This window comes from Plasmodium falciparum (genome assembly GCF_000002765.6).
Source record: "Plasmodium falciparum 3D7 genome assembly, chromosome: 4".
NCBI classification, from domain to species: Eukaryota; Apicomplexa; class Aconoidasida; order Haemosporida; family Plasmodiidae; genus Plasmodium; species Plasmodium falciparum.
Genome location: NC_004318.2, coordinates 260,317 through 277,591, shown reverse-complemented (window position 1 = coordinate 277,591; position 17,275 = coordinate 260,317). Strand labels below are relative to the sequence as shown.

At 20.2% G+C, this 17,275-nt stretch overlaps 5 protein-coding genes across 5 annotated transcripts; all 5 read left to right on the top strand.

Annotated features, from left to right (window-relative positions):
* Positions 1–767: 767 nt before the first annotated feature.
* On the top strand, positions 768–5,337 carry PF3D7_0405100 (protein transport protein Sec24B, putative; the record flags this gene model as incomplete). Its single annotated transcript, XM_002808594.1, has 5 exons — positions 768–4,163; positions 4,305–4,685; positions 4,839–4,908; positions 5,020–5,101; positions 5,214–5,337. The coding sequence occupies 5 exons, from the start codon at positions 768–770 to the stop codon at positions 5,335–5,337; spliced, it is 4,053 nt and encodes a 1,350-aa protein (XP_002808640.1).
* A 1,120-nt stretch (positions 5,338–6,457) lies between these two features.
* On the top strand, positions 6,458–8,632 carry PF3D7_0405000 (ATP-dependent RNA helicase DDX51, putative; the record flags this gene model as incomplete). Its single annotated transcript, XM_001351326.1, has 3 exons — positions 6,458–7,598; positions 7,895–8,198; positions 8,374–8,632. The coding sequence occupies 3 exons, from the start codon at positions 6,458–6,460 to the stop codon at positions 8,630–8,632; spliced, it is 1,704 nt and encodes a 567-aa protein (XP_001351362.1).
* Positions 8,633–9,211: 579 nt separating this feature from the next.
* PF3D7_0404900 (6-cysteine protein P41) lies at positions 9,212–10,348 on the top strand (the record flags this gene model as incomplete). Its single annotated transcript, XM_001351325.1, has 1 exon — positions 9,212–10,348. One exon carries the CDS (start codon positions 9,212–9,214, stop codon positions 10,346–10,348), a length of 1,137 nt encoding a protein of 378 aa, XP_001351361.1.
* A 1,073-nt stretch (positions 10,349–11,421) lies between these two features.
* PF3D7_0404800 (conserved Plasmodium protein, unknown function) lies at positions 11,422–13,287 on the top strand (the record flags this gene model as incomplete). The annotated part of the gene is made up of 2 exons (XM_001351324.1): positions 11,422–13,016; positions 13,179–13,287. The coding sequence occupies 2 exons, from the start codon at positions 11,422–11,424 to the stop codon at positions 13,285–13,287; spliced, it is 1,704 nt and encodes a 567-aa protein (XP_001351360.1).
* An 886-nt stretch (positions 13,288–14,173) lies between these two features.
* Positions 14,174–17,138, top strand: PF3D7_0404700 (dipeptidyl aminopeptidase 3; the record flags this gene model as incomplete). The annotated part of the gene is made up of 2 exons (XM_001351323.2): positions 14,174–14,489; positions 14,635–17,138. The coding sequence occupies 2 exons, from the start codon at positions 14,174–14,176 to the stop codon at positions 17,136–17,138; spliced, it is 2,820 nt and encodes a 939-aa protein (XP_001351359.2).
* Positions 17,139–17,275: the final 137 nt, after the last annotated feature.

The following is a 17,275-nucleotide window of genomic DNA, read 5'->3' as shown; positions in this document are numbered from 1 at the left end:
ATATATAATTTTAACCCTTATAATTTTAAATATTCAAGAATAAAAATCAAATTATCATAAAATTAAATAAATGCATTTTATAATATAAATATATATTTATATACATATAAAAAATATTTTGTATATATATTTTATATTATATATATATATTATTATATATATAATATTATATAATATATAATTATATTATTTATGGCGTATGCTTAATAATAATATATATATATATATATATATATATATATAAATATTTATTTTTATATATAAACACAAAAAAAAAAAAAAGAAAAAATAAAATACATCATAATAAATTTTTTTAAATATTAATAAAAAATTAAACTATCATTATCCTTATAAATCTTTTTTTTTCTTTTTTTTTTTTTACATTTTAAATATAAAATAAAATAAAATATAATATATAAATAATATATATATATTATTATTATTATTATTAATATATGAACAATTCTTTATTATATCAAATAAAAGAAAAAATAAAAAAATAAATAAATAGATACTTTAGAAATTAAATATTTCATATCTTGAAAAAAAGAAAAAAAAAAAGAACATGATGTTTTTTTCTCCTGAAGTTATTTAAAAAAAAAAAATATATATATATATATTTTTTTTTTTTATATACATAATATATATTTTTATTTTTATTATTTCCATTTATCAAATTAATCAATTTGATAAATATTTAAAATAAAAAAAATGATATACATAAGCATTTTAATGTAAATGTGGATATATTACAAAATGAAAAATAAATGAATGACATGAAAAAACAAAAGGAAAGTATAAATTTTACGAATATGAATATTGCTAATAGTGTGAGTAAAGAAAATATTCATAATACCAACAATTTTAATGAAAATGCAGAAGACATAAAAAATAATAATTACATCAACAACAATAATAATAATTATAATAATAATAATAATAATAATTATAATAATTATAATAATGATGGCCAGTTAATAAATAATTTATCACAAGTCACTTTGAATAATAATTATAATTATAATAATCAATCTGTATCTTCCCCTTTTGATCAAAAAAATAATGATCAAAATTTTTATTCTGCTGCTAGACAAAAGAGTCAATATATGAACCCTCATATAAATAATAAAAACATTACAAATAATGCAAATAATGCAAACAATTTTATAAACGATAATACTTCTACACAATCAAATGTACAAAACTATAATATAAATCAAACTAATTACACAAATAATAATAATAATATAAATAATATTAATAGTAATAATATAAATAATATTAATAATAATAATAATATTTATAGTAATTGTAATAGTTATTATAATAACCAACCAACGAACACAAATACACACTTTTATTCAAACAATACAAAGGAAAATGCTCCGGTAACTAGCCAAATGACAAGTTTTAATATGAACGGTCAGGTAGAAAAAAATAATTTGAACAATAAAACTTATAATAACATGAACGAGTCACCAAATAATATGAACCAGTCATATAATTACAATAATTTACATAACAATGTAAGCAATCAAACAAATTACCAAAATAATTATTACCCCAATAACAGTCAACCAGTTAATGTTACACAAAACAGTATAAAGTATAGCCCATTTAAAAGTAAAAGCATAAACGAAATTAGTGTACAACAAAATAATAATTCTATTGAAAAGAGCACAATACATAATTTTGATGTGGGAAAGGGTATAATGAAAAATGGACAAGGAAATGTGAAAAGTAATGATGAGGAGGATGAAGATAATGAGGAGTCAGGTGAGAAGGATAGTTCTAGTGATGAGGACTCAAGTGATTTTGATAATTCCGTAGGAGAAAATGGAGAAGAAATATATACATTAATTAAAAAAACGTATAATCGAATAGATATGAATAAGATACCTAGACCAATAATTAATTTTCAAGATAAGAAGAGTCGACGTAATTTGAAAGTATATGATACATGTAAATATATATCACCTCCGTCTTATTATCAACCTTATATATCTATAGACACAGGCAAAGCGGATCCACGTTTTGTTAAAAGTACTTTATATCAGATACCTTTATTTTCAGAAACCTTAGAATTATCTAAGATACCGTTTGGTATTATAGTAAATCCGTTTGCTCGTTTAAATGAGGGAGAGTGTGTAGAGAAGGTTGATATGAAAGATGTTATAAATGATAAAGAGGAGAACATCGAAATATTAAGATGTCCTAAATGTTATAGTTATTTGCATGCAACTATTTTGGAAGATATATCTAAATCAGTTCATTGTGTTTTTTGTGATACCGAATTTTTAATAAATGAAAATGTATTATTTGATATATATCAATATAATGAAAAGATGAATTCACGTATGGAAGGTCCAAATGATTGTATATCAACAGGTATATCTCCATTATTGAAGGGTAGTGTGGATATATTATTACCCCCTATATATTATAATAGTAATAATAATTTTAAGTTGTCTTATACATATATAAATAAGAATTTGAATCAGGCAGCTTCTATGATAACGAATAAGATTATGTCTTTTACAAAGCAAATATCAAACAGTTTGGTTATGTCAGACATTAAGGGTGAAAGCAATACAAATGATACTAATATTAATAATAATAATAATAATTATAATAATAATTATAATAATAATTATAATAATAATTATAATAATTACAATTATAATAATAATAATTACAATTATAACATCAGTGGTAGTAACAATTATTACAATGAGACACAAACGAGTTTACAAAATGAAGAGAACAATTTAGTAAATTATAATTATAATTCTCAAGGCATGAACAATTATGGTTATGTTCAGAAAAGTGGCGTTTCTCCAAATAAAATGCTAAATCCAAAGGATGAGAATTCTTATTGTAACATTGATGATATTATTAATAATTTTCACTTTAATATGCATGATATAAAAAATATTATTATAGAAAAGGATGGAGAAACAGAAGATTGTAAAATGAAAAGAGGTTCCTTTTTATTTAAATATCCACAAATAAAAAAGTGTTTACCTCCATACTTTATTTTTGTTATAGAATGTTCTTATAATTCTATATATAGTAATATAACACATACGATATTAGAAGGTATTCGTTATGCTGTTCAGAATGTAAAATGTGATAAGACAAAAATTGCAATTATTTCATTCAATAGTTGTATATATTTTTATAATTGTAAGAAAAATAAAAATAATCAGGTTATTGTAATGAGTGATATAGATAATCCGTTCATTCCTTTATCATTAGACGATTTATTTTTTAGTTGTATAGATGAGAAGGATAAAATAAATAATTTAATAGATAGTATAAAATTATTTAGTAATTCGTGTATGCAATCATATGCTTCTTGTGGTAATAGTGCATTGAAGATAGCAGTTGATATATTAAAAAGTAGAAATGGGAATGGTAATGTGTGTATGTTTTATACGAGTACTCCTAATTGTGGTTTAGGTTGTATTAAAGAGTTGAAAAAAAGAGATATACATGAAAATTTTTTAGAAGTAAAAGAGAAGATTTTTTATGATGCTTTATTATTAGATTTATATTCATATAATATAAGTGTGGATATATCCATAATAGCATCCAATAATATTCGTATATGTGTGCCTTCATTACAATATATAGCACAGAATACAGGAGGCAATATATTATTTATACAAAATTTTTTATGGCAGAAGGATTATAAGGAAATATATATGAATATAAAAGATACCTTAACATCCGAAAATATAGCTTATTGTTGTGAATTAAAGTTAAGATATACGCAAAACATTACAGTAAAGAATTTGTTCTGTTGTAATAATAATTTTAATTCTATAATAAGTATGGATACTATTAAAATACCTAAAATTAGGCATGACCATACGTTTGCTTTTTTATTAAATTATTCTGATATATCTGAGACAAAGAAGCAAGTATACATACAATGTGCATGTATTTATACAAATTTGTATGGTGATCGTTATGTAAGGTTACATACTACCCATATGAATTTAACAACATCTTTAAGTACGGTTTTTAGATATACGGATGCGGAGGCATTAATGAATATATTGATTAAGCAATTGTGTACGAATATATTGCATAATGATAATTATTCAAAGATAATTATAGATAACTTGGCAGCCATATTATATTCCTATCGTTTAAATGTAAAATGTCAAAATGATACGTTGTCATGTGACAATGTGTATATATGTAAATAATTTATATGTATAAATATTATACATACATACATACATACATATATATAAATATTTTATATATATATATATATATATTTTTTTTTTTAGTGTGCGACGTCGGCTCACTCGGGACAATTAATTTTACCAGACACATTAAAATTGTTACCTCTATTTACCTCGTGTTTATTAAAACATAATGTTGTGAAGAAGGATGCTTTACATGATTTAAAGGTGTACAACTTAATAAAATTGTTGTCGATGCCAATAATATCTTCTCTTTTGTTTGTATATCCAGTGATGTATTTAATTCATATGAAAGGTCGACATAATGAAATTGATTATATGGATGTAGATGACGAGAATTTCCTTCCAAGAGCGATACCGACAAGTGCTGAAAAAATATATTCTAGCGGTATATATTTATTGGATTGTTCAACCCATTTATATCTTTATTTTGGTTATCACTGTGATCAAGATTTTACCGCAGACGTAAAAAAAAAAAAAAAAAAAAATATATATATATATATAGATAGATAGATATATGTGCATGTTTATATTTCCATTTTTGAGATTATAATTGACAAAAAAGAAAAATATAATTCTTTATTTATTTATTTATTTATTTATTTTTTTTTTTTGCAGATTATTGGCGATATGCCAACTGAGCAAAATTGTTACCAGTTAATAATATTAGATAATAGTACAAATGCAAGTAAGTATTTTTACATTATGATGTATGATATATTAAATATATATATATATATATATATATATATGTGTGTGTATATTTTTTATTTTGTTTTATTTTGTTCTATTTTTTTAGAAAAATTACAACGTATAATTGCTAATATTACAAGAATTCATCATTTTAATAATTACGTGCCCTTAGTTGTGGTCCCACCAAAGTAAATATATTTATAAAGAGAAAATAAATAATAAATATATATATATATATATATATATATATATATATATGTATATATATTTATGTGTGCATATTTTTTTGCCCTTTTGTAGATCGTCATTGGAAGAACACTTTATTTCATTATGTGTTGAGGATAAAGTTGAGAAGGAATATAGTTATGTAAACTTTTTATGTTTTATTCATAAGCTGGTTCATAAAAAAATCGAAGAATCATAGGATGTATATATATATATATATATATATATATATATATATATATATATATGAAATATCCAAGAACTTAAAGAAAATAATAAAAAGAACAAAGAAAAGAGAGAAAAGAATATTTTTAAATATTATATATATATAATTTTTTATATATTTTATATGTTTTTATTTTATATGTATAGCTATGATGAAATGTTGATTTTATATCCATATTGTTTTATAATAATTTATTGTATTATGCTAATTTATTTATTATTATTATTTTTTATTTATTTTTTTTTTTTATTGTACCTACAACACCTGTTAAATATATTGTATATTTATATGTAAATATAAAACAGCATATAATATTATATTATATTATATATGTTTAAATATTTATTTTTTATTTTTTTTTTTTAAAACTTAAGTAAAATAATATAAATGAATAAAATATATATATATATATATATATATAATATATGTATATTTTATTTTTTTATTTTTTTTTTACAACTGTTTGTTTTTTTATATAGTATATAAAAATTTATCTTTTAAAATTATAATATTATTTCTTTAAATATCAAAGTAGAAAAAAAATAGAAAAAAGAAAAAAGAGCAGAAAGGGTTTACGGTATATAAAATTTGTTAAATTAATTACATAATATAAAAATATGATTTATATATATATATATTATTAATACATTTGTATATTAAATTTTTTTTTTTTTTTTTTTGGATAAGTTATGCTTTTAATGCTTTTTACTACAAATTGAAGTAAAAATATATATATATATATATATATATTATATAATATTTATTCATGTATAATATTATAATATATATGTATGTAATATATATAAAATATATATAAATATAATATATATTTTTTATTTTTTATTTTTTAAAGGGATAAAAATGGGAATTTTTTTTGTTTTCATAATAATATTACTAAACTATTTTACGATGTTGTAAAAATATATGATATATATCTAAATATATTATATTATATTTTATTATATATGTATATATTTAGTGATGGTATTCATTTATATTTATATTTATTTTTTTATTTTTTTTTTTTTTTTTAATTATATAATATAACATTTTTTAAATAAATGTGAATATTTTTTATTATTTTAAGAGTAAAATGAAAAGGTCCTTTTTTATAAATCACCTGGAGAGGTTTGTGAATGATGAGATGTCGAAGAAGGAAAATTTTGATGATCTAAAAATAGTCGATATTGCTGAAAAAAAGAAGCATATGATTTGTTGTGATAATATAAATATTGATATAAATGATAACAATAATGATAACAATAATGATAACATATGTGATGATATTATGAAGAAAGAAATTAAGAAAGAGAAAAAAAGGAAGAAAAAGAAAATTGAACAAATCCGGAATACGTTAAGTTCACATTGTCGAATTGTGGAAATAAATGATGATGAAGAGATTAGTATATTAGATTGGAATAATATAAAGAGTACAAAAATAAATGAATATATAATTAATAGTTTAATTAATAAATTTCACTTTAATAATTTCTTAGCATGTCAATCTAATGTTTTAGAATATTTATTATTATATAAATATGGATCAAATTGTATAAAAAATGGAGATATATATATAGAAGTACCAACAGGATTAGGAAAAACATTATGTTATATAATATCGATTATTGATTATTTTTTGTATAATAATGAAAATACTTTATATTGTTTAATATTAACGGCGACAGACGAATTAGTAAATCAAATTATTAATGTAATTAATATTTTTGAATTAAGAAATTTAAAATGTATGAATATTGATATGAACAATTTTCATTCAAATTTATATTTCGATGAAACAATTAATCATAAGAAATTTTTATCGGATTGTAATATTCTTGTAACAACCACAAAAAAGTTTGAAGGATTATTTTATAGTAATGAAGATATATTTATGAATTTAAGATTTTTAATTATTGATGAAGTGGATAAAATTGTAGCATACACTCAATGTAATATATGTTCTATAGTAAATTCATTAACAAATTTAGTAAGGAAACATCAAAATAATTGTGCAAATATTTATAAACCTAAATATTTTTTACAAAAAATTCTAGTCTCCGCAACTTTGTGTAAAGTTTCTGACAATTTAATGTCTTTAGATTTGTATAGGCCTATTTTTTTTTATTATATGTTGAATTATAAGAGAAATGAGGAGTTTTATTTTTTCACCAAAAATAAATATACCAAAATGTATACCTTGATAAAATTATTATTGGACGATATACCTAACAAGGGTACACACATATATATATATAAAATATATGTAAAAGAAAATATATATATATATATATATATATATATATGTGTGTTATTTATTTTTAAATATATAGTTGTACCTTTTTGTAATACATAGATATTTTCCTATTTATATATTATTTATTTGTTTTATTTATTTGTTTTATTTATTTGTTTTATTTATTTGTTTTATTTATTTGTTTTATTTATTTGTTTTATTTATTTGTTTTATTTATTTGTTTTATTTATTTGTTTTAATTATTTGTTTTATTTATTTATTTGTTTATTTTGATAGATATGTTGAGCATGCTCATATTTTGTGGAGATGAAGATTCGTCACACACACTGTACAGATATCTTACCATTTATTTTAGCTATACTAACCATAGTGACTATTCGATTAAGGAATATAGTCGTGAGTTATCAAACAAGAGAAAGAAAAAAATTTTGACTAATTTCCTTAACCAGAGGGTGCATATATTAATTTGTAATGATAATATATCAAGAGGATTAGATACGGTGAATGTAAATTATGTAATAAATTTTGATATGCCCAAGCATTACAATGTGTTAACACATAGAATAGGGCGACTGGCAAGGTAGCACATATAAATATAAATATATATATAAATATAAATATATGTATGTATTTATATATTTATTTTTTTATGTGTGTGTGTGTGTGTAAATATGTAAAATATATATATGTGTGAATATATATATATATTTATACATACATACATATTATTATTATTATTATTATTATTATTTTAGGTATAATAGCAGAAGGGGTACAGTATATCATTTCATTAAGAAGAAAGAAAATATAATTATGAACAAGTCAGGAAAACAAAGAAATGTCAACTTAATCGAACAAAAAAGATTTAAAAAAAATACTTTAATAGATATAAAAAAGAATATAATGAATTTAAAAAAAATAGTTAAAAGTACTATACATATGGAAAGAAAGGAAAAAATTAAACCACACAAATTTTATTCCTATGATGAGTTGATGAAATTAACAAATACTTAAATGTGGACGCAACCATTACATGTTAAAAAAAAAAGAAAAAAAAAAAAAAAAAAAAATATATATATATATATAATATATATATTTTTTCCCTTTATATGTTTATTTATGTGTGATGCCAAATTTACAGAAATATTTATAATATCCTATAAATTATAAATGTTTATTTTGTTAATTAAATATATATATATATATATATATATATATATATATATATTTTTTTTTTTTTTGGTCATATTGTAACAATTTTTTATATATATATACATATATATATATATTTTTTCTTTTTTCTTTTTTCTTTTTTCTTTTTATGTGTACTTATTTTATTTAATAATATTATATTATTATTTAAATTTTACAAATTATTAAAAAAAAAAAAAAAAAATTAATTCAATAAAACATGTGAATGTCACATATACATATAAATGTGTATATATATCATATTGAAAAAATAAAAAATTGTGAAATATTTAAACCAAATTCTTTTATAAATATATATACACACACATATATATTATATATATATATTTATTTATTTATTTTTATTTTTATTTTTATTTTTATTTTTTTTAATTTTTTATTATGAAGGGTGTTATTTTTTGTTTAGTTGTTCTTTTATGGAGACAAGCATGGGTATCGAGTAAAAGTCACAAATGTGATTTTACAAAAGAGAAATATTTATTATCTGGAGAGAAGGAAGTATCTTGTGAAATAGATGCGAATCCTTCGGATGATATTACTTTTATATGTCCTAATAAAATTGATTCATTATGTTTTCATACTGTAAATATATCTAAAAATATAAATCAAAATAAGTCAACAATGTCTATACAGGATTTATTATATGGTTCTGTAGTATATGGAAATACTCTTTTTATATCTCCTTATGTTAGAACAAACACACCGTTTTATTGTTTTTGTAATCTGGACACGGTGACAATACAAAAGTTTTTAAAAATCAATAGGTTCCTAAAAGATGACGATGAATTAAGCGAAGCCGACGTGATGAAACACTTAAAAGGTGGGAATGTTAGCGAGGCACAAGCTGATGAATATTTAAATAAAGCTTTAAATAGATTTAAAAAAATGAAGGATCTTTCAAAATTTTTTAATGATCAAGCAGATAATACGACCAAATTAAATCTACCAAAATCCTTAAATATTCCAAATGATATATTAAACTATGATGTATATAATAGTAGTAATAATAGAAATGATATTGTTGTTAAAGATGAAGTTACAAATAAGCAAATTATTTCAAAACGTGGAATAATGAGTGTTTTTGTTCGTAGTAATAATAATGTAATAAAAGGTTGTGATTTTGGTAACAATAATAAGAATTATTTTTCTCATCCCATATCTGTAGCAGGTAAGGTAAATAATAAGGTTTGTAAAATACAAGGAAAACCTGGAGAATTAGTTGGATTTAAATGTGCCTTTGAAGAAAATGGTAAGGTCGAACCACCTAATTGTTTTGATCAAGTATTACATAAAAATAAAGTAACGGATTTAAAAACATTAATTCCAGGATATGCTTCTTATACAAATAAACACAGTTCAAAATATCCATACTATTTAAAAATACCACATTTTGTTAACGAACAATATACTATTCAATGTAAATGTAAATCAAACAACTCACAGAATGAATACACTTTTGAATTAGATATACAACCTGGAGAAAGTGAAGTTGTTCTTAACTCTTTTAAGACGTCATGAGAACAATATAAAAAAAAAAAAAAAAAAAAAAAAAAAAAAAAAAAAAAAAATAACCATTTAAAATGTAAAGGAATATATATATATATATATATATATATATGTATGTGCATACTATTAAGATTTCAAAAGTATATTTTATAGAATGATGTCGTTACATTTTTTAATTTTCTTAGAATAATAATAATTTTTATTTATTAATTTTTTTTTTTTTTTAAATATTAAACTGATTCAAAAAATAAATGAATAAATAAATGAATAAATAAATGAATAAATAAATAAATAAATAAATAAATAAATAAATAAATATTATTATAAATTTTTTAAAAATATCCCAAATAAACATTTATAGAAAAAAAATATATATATACATTTATTTATTTATTTATATATATATATATATATATATATATTTATATTTATTTATTTTTGATGAGTTCCTATTAATATATATATGTTTTATATATTTTATATGAAAATTTTTTTTTGAAAAAAATAATAAAAATGTGTATATATATTTGTCTTTATATGAATCATGTTTTTATTTTTTTTTTTTTATTTTTTATTTTTTATTTTTTTATGCATGTGATGAAACGTGCCTAGATATTTTTTTTTTCTCTTGTAAGAATAAAACTATAAGGTATGAAAAAATAAGTTGAACTTATTTTTATTGATTTGAGTTTTTTTTTTTTTTTTTTTTTTTTTAATTAATACTGTACCCTTTGATCATTTTTATGATGGTTGTTGGATTCATTTTAAAAATCATCAAAAATGATTCGAAAAAAAAAAATATATATATGTTATATATTATGATATATATATATATATATATATGTTTGTTTGTTTGTTTATTTTTTTTTTTTTGTTTTCCCTGTCTATATTTTTTAAAATATATCCAGAAAATGAATTACATATAAATTATTGTATTTTTTAAATATACATTATTATTAAACAGTTTTATCTGAACAGCAAGGTAAAAAAAAAAAAATTCATATATATATATATATATTACTTATTTTTCTATTTTATTTTATTTTATTTTTTTTATATTATATTATTTAACACTCGATTTAAAGATGAGAAGGTACCTGTTGATTACCTGTTTGTTTGTCCTGTGTTGCTTAAAATTAAAGCATGTGAACTTTTTAAAGTGGGAGCAGGAAAATGATTTTTATTATATAAATAATGAGAAACTATTAAAAAGGGTATTACATAATGTAGAACAAACTAAAGAAAGAACAGAAGTTGATAAACCAATAGTATTTGGTATAAGGAAAGGAAAATTTGTTACAATACACAAAGAAACAAAAGAAGAGAAGATGCTGAAGGATAATTTGATAGAAGCTATATTATTTGATCCTAAGAAAGATGAAGAATTAAAAATTGATATAAAAGAAACAAATATAGATAAAGATAGTAAAAAAAAACAAAAAAGAGAAAATGGAATTATTAAAGATGATACAGCTAAGGATAAGGATTTGTATTCATATACTAAAGACCCGATTACTCTCCATAAAAAAAAATTAAAAGAAGAAAAGAATTTTGTTATGATCAAAGAATTTGTAAAAGATTTATCTAGTCGAGATGAAAATGTATTAATATCTAATGTGAACATTTTTTTAAAAAGAATATTTAATTTGATATTGAGGGAAAAAATAATTACTGCAATGTGTTCAGATGTACAAAATGAAGGAATAGAAAATAATAACACACAAATGAAGGGCAAACAAATAAAGGACGCACAAATGAAGGGCAAACAAAATAATAACACACAAATGAAGGGCAAACAAAATAATAACACACAAATGAAGGGCAAACAAAATAATAACACACAAATGAATGACGCACAAATGAATGACGCACAAAATTATGATGGCAAAGATAACAATTCAGAATGCTTGAAAAATAATAAGAATTGTAATTTCGATAACAAAATCAAGATTAAAGATTGTAGTAAGGGTTCCATAAGTTGTTTTCTCTCGAACATTAAAAATGAAGAATTTTATAAAGCTCCAGATTTATTTAAATATTATATATCTTTAGAAAAAATGTTGAGGAGCTCTTCTGTTCGATCCAAAACAGACAGGATATCAAAATATTTTACTTTTTATCCAGTATCTATGGATAAAGAATATTATGAAGAGAAAATAAATAATCATGTATTTTTAGAGGCTGTTAGAAATATATTATTTGATTTAGATGAAGGAAATAAAAAGGATAAAAAAAAGGTTTTTTCGAGTTTTGTAATAGTCGTAGATACATTAATATCTTTAATAAAAAAAGAAAAGGTAGTAAAAGAAATGTATATGTTTATACATTTATTTTTTCAAGATTTAAATTTATTAAATAAAAAAATATTAGACATTTTATTAAAAAGTTCTTTTAAGCCAGGAGCATCATTTAATATTCCAGATTTCAATAAGAAAAATTTCGAATTTATTTTATCAAGAATATATACAAGATATGTTTTAAATAATTTATTAAATAAGACATTCAATAATTCAGATACCATCAATATGTCTGATTTTTTAAATAACAAAATAAAACCTTTCAATTTTAGTTTTACGGAAACAAGTGTAAACTTGCTAAAGAATGAGGGTATTCAGATAAAGGATGATGACCTTTTGGTGAGCGAAGAAAATTTGTGTAAATATATACCTATCAAAAAAAAGTAACAAAAAAAAAAAAGAGAAAAATATCATAACGAGTTGGTTTGATAATGTATAAAATGTGTAAATATGATTAAATGAATATATAAATATATATATATATATAATATATATATGTGTGTATGTGTTTTTTTTTTTTTTTTTATTTCTTTTATTTTTTGTAGATTATTATATGAAAAACTTAACAAGACAAGGAAAGCTGCAGAGGAAGCTATACTGGATTATATATTTAGACTTTTATTAAGAAAATTACATGAATTTATAACAGAATAAAACATATATATATATATGTATATATATTATATATGTGTGTGTGTGTGTGTGTGTGTGTATGCCAAATTTTTTTTTGTATAACTATATATATATATATGTGTGTACAAATTTTATTTCACAAATGGAATAATCTTTTTTCTATACTGTTTATATGTATACATATATTTAAATGTATTATGTAAAAAAAAATATAAATATCTATACAGATATGTTGATGTATAATAACGTTGTCTTAACTTTTTCCTTTTTTTTTTTTTTTTTTTTTTAAATTGTACTTATTTTATATTATATAATATTGAAATTTATTACTTTATCTTTATATCTATATCTCTTTCCCTTTCGTCTTCTCCTTTTCTTTTTCTCTCTCTCTCTCTCTCTCTCTTTTTTTTTTTTTTTTTTTTTTATGCACTATGGTGCATTATATATAAATGAAAGTACAAAACAGGAAAGAATAAATAGGTAAAAATATAAATGATAAATAATGGAAAATTATAAAAGATTTATAAAAAAAAAAAAAAATGTCTAAAATGAATAATTATATATATATAATATGATGTTATATATAATAATTAAATTATAAGGGTCATTTTTTTGTTGACCGTATATATATGATCCGTTGATACGTGTTCTTTTAAAAATATATCATATATATATCATATGTATATCATATATATATCATATGTATATCACATATATATCATATATATATCATAATTTGTATATTTATTTGTTGTATATTTGTTGTATATTTGTTGTATATTTGTTGTATATTTGTTGTGTATTTGTTGTATATTTGTTGTGTATTTGTTATTTATATAAGTTTTTTTTTTTTATTTTTTTTATTATTTTTTTTTTTTTTATTATTTTTTAAATAAATTTCCCTGATATGATTTTAATATTTCAATTATTTTTAATTAATATATTATTTTTGAATTTTATAAAATGTGATATTCCTGTTCACTGCTTAAGCAGACACGTGGAGGGGAAGTGGGAGATTCACTTGGGTCTCCTGAAAAAAAAAAAAAATTCGAAACAAAAAAATGTTGAAGGTGTTATATTGAATGATAAGGTAACAGGAGGAAATGTATGGAATATATCTGGAGATATAAAGAAAAATGAAACGACAGCATATGACAATAATTATGATAATAATTATGATTATCAATGTGGATATAAAAGACCTGACAACGCTGATTATCATGGTGTAATATATTTTTTTAATTATATATAAATAAATAAATATATATATATATATATATATATATACATATTTTTATATATATATTTTATATATACATATTTTTATATATATATTTTTTTTTATATATATATTTTATATTTTTGTAGATGATTTGAACCCAGAGAATGAAGATACGAAGGAACGATTCGAAGAAAAGGAGAAAAGATATATCGTGTTTAATGAAGATAGATCATTAAACATATTGAATGAAGAGGGAGATATTAATTCTAGATACAGTGGTTATTGGAAAATAATATATGATGAAGGATTATATATAGAGGTATACAAAGAGGATGATAGTAAAGAAGTGTATTTCTCGTTTTTTAAATTTAAACAGAAAGGTGATGTTTCATATAGTTATTGTAATAATTTAATTATGGGTGTTATGAATAAATATTCCTTAGATAATAATATATGGGATATGAGATATGAAGAGAATATAGAAGAGAACATAAGAAGTGATGATAAAAATAATAATATACATATGATAAAAGATGAGAAGAAAAGTGTTTTAAATATTGATGAAAAAAATAGAGAGATAAGTAATAATATATCACATATTTACATGATAAGAAAGAATGTAACTTTCTTTGGATTAAGAAATAATAAAATAAAGAAACCAAAAAGAAAAAAAATGAAAGATAAAATTATAATAAGTAAAGGAAATAATAATATAAATGAAATACAAAATGATGATAATTATAATAAGATAATTAAGGAAAAGAATTTCTTTCAACTTATTGATTATTATAATGATAATTATATTAGTTCAGGTCGTTTTAATATAGACAAATTTTGTTGGTATGGTAAAAAAGTACAAGAACATTCTGAACAACCTACCAACAAAATTCCTGTTCAGAATATTTCTCCATTATCTGTAAACGCAGATGAATATAATAAATTATATGATGAAAAAAAAAAAATAATAAATAATTTACAAAAGTCTCAAGATGATCAACTTTCACATTCAAGTGATAATAATAATAATAATGATAATAATGATAATAATGATAATAATGATAATAATGATAATAATGATAATAATGATAATAATAATAATGTCCAAAATGTGGTATATCTTAGGAGACATAAAGATGTGTTTCGAAAATACAACAAAGGTTTATTACTTATGAATAGGAATAATAAATATGAGAAAAGGAATAGTTTATTTTATAAATATATAGATAAAAATATAGACTTAAAAAATTTTGATTGGAATAATAAAGAAGATATAAAAATGAGATTAGGACATTATATAAAAATTTTAGATGATGCTATTGATCAAAAAGATTGTGGTTCGTGTTATGCAAATTCAGCATCTTTTATTATTAATAGTAGAGTAAGAATAAAATATAATTATATTAAAAATATCGATTCATTATTTTTTAGTAATGAACAATTAATACTATGTGATATATTCAACCAAGGATGTAACGGTGGATATATATATTTGTCTTTAAAATATGCTTATGAAAATTATTTATATACACAAAAATGTTTTGAAAAGTATAAAAAAAAAATAAATTATAATACAGATGATTTAGAAATAAAAAGTTCATTAATGAGTCAAGATGATAATTCTTTATTATGTGATCAATTTGATGTTTTTAAAATCAAAAATGAAAAAAAGAAGAATAACGAAATAAACATAAAAGAGCAAATAACTATGAACATAAATAATGATTCTAATAAAAATCAAGAGTATACAAATAATGATCATGATCACCTTTTAATATTATCATATCAAATACAAACAGATCCTAATAAAAAAGATGATAATAAAAAAAATATAAATATATATGGATTAAATGAAGATTATATATTAATCGATGAACAAAAATATAATAATAATCATAATAATAATGATGATGATGAAGAATATGATATTTTTAAATCAAATTCTTGTGATGTAAAAATAAATGTCTCAAAATTTGAATATTTAGATATACAGGATGAAGAATTATTAAAAAAATATATTTATTACAATGGACCAGTAGCAGCAGCCATAGAACCTTCAAGTGAATTCATAGGATATAAAAAAGGAATAATATTAGGAAATTTCATTAAAATGTATGATGGAACTAAAAACAATGCTTATATATGGAATAAGGTGGATCATGCTGTAGTAATAGTAGGATGGGGAGAAGATACTTTACCCAATTTTGTTAAAAAAAATAAACTCTCTAAGGAAACCATGGAACATATTTTAACAACATGGAAGGAAAATAATAAGGATAATGGTGATAGTAATAATAATGGTGATAGTAATAATAATGGTGATAGTAATAATAATGGTGATAGTAATAATAATGGTGATAGTAATAATAATGGTGATAGTAATGATAATGGTGATAATAAAGATAATGGTGATAGTAATGATAATGGTGATAATAATAATGATAATGGTGATAATAATGATAATGGTGATAATAATATTATTAATAATAACAATAATGTTATTATAAAATATTGGAAAGTATTAAATAGTTGGGGTACCAACTGGGGGAATTCAGGGTACTTTTATATACTTAGAAATAATAATTCTTTTAATATTAAGTCATATATATTAGCATGTGACGTTAACTTGTTTGTTAAACAAAAAGAAACATGAACATAATTAATAGATAAACAATTAAACAATTGAAAGAATTATTAACAAGTCTTATATATAAAATATTTCTTTTATAGTTTTTAATTTTTTACACTTTTAATTATAAATAAAATAAATATATATATGTGTATTTTAAA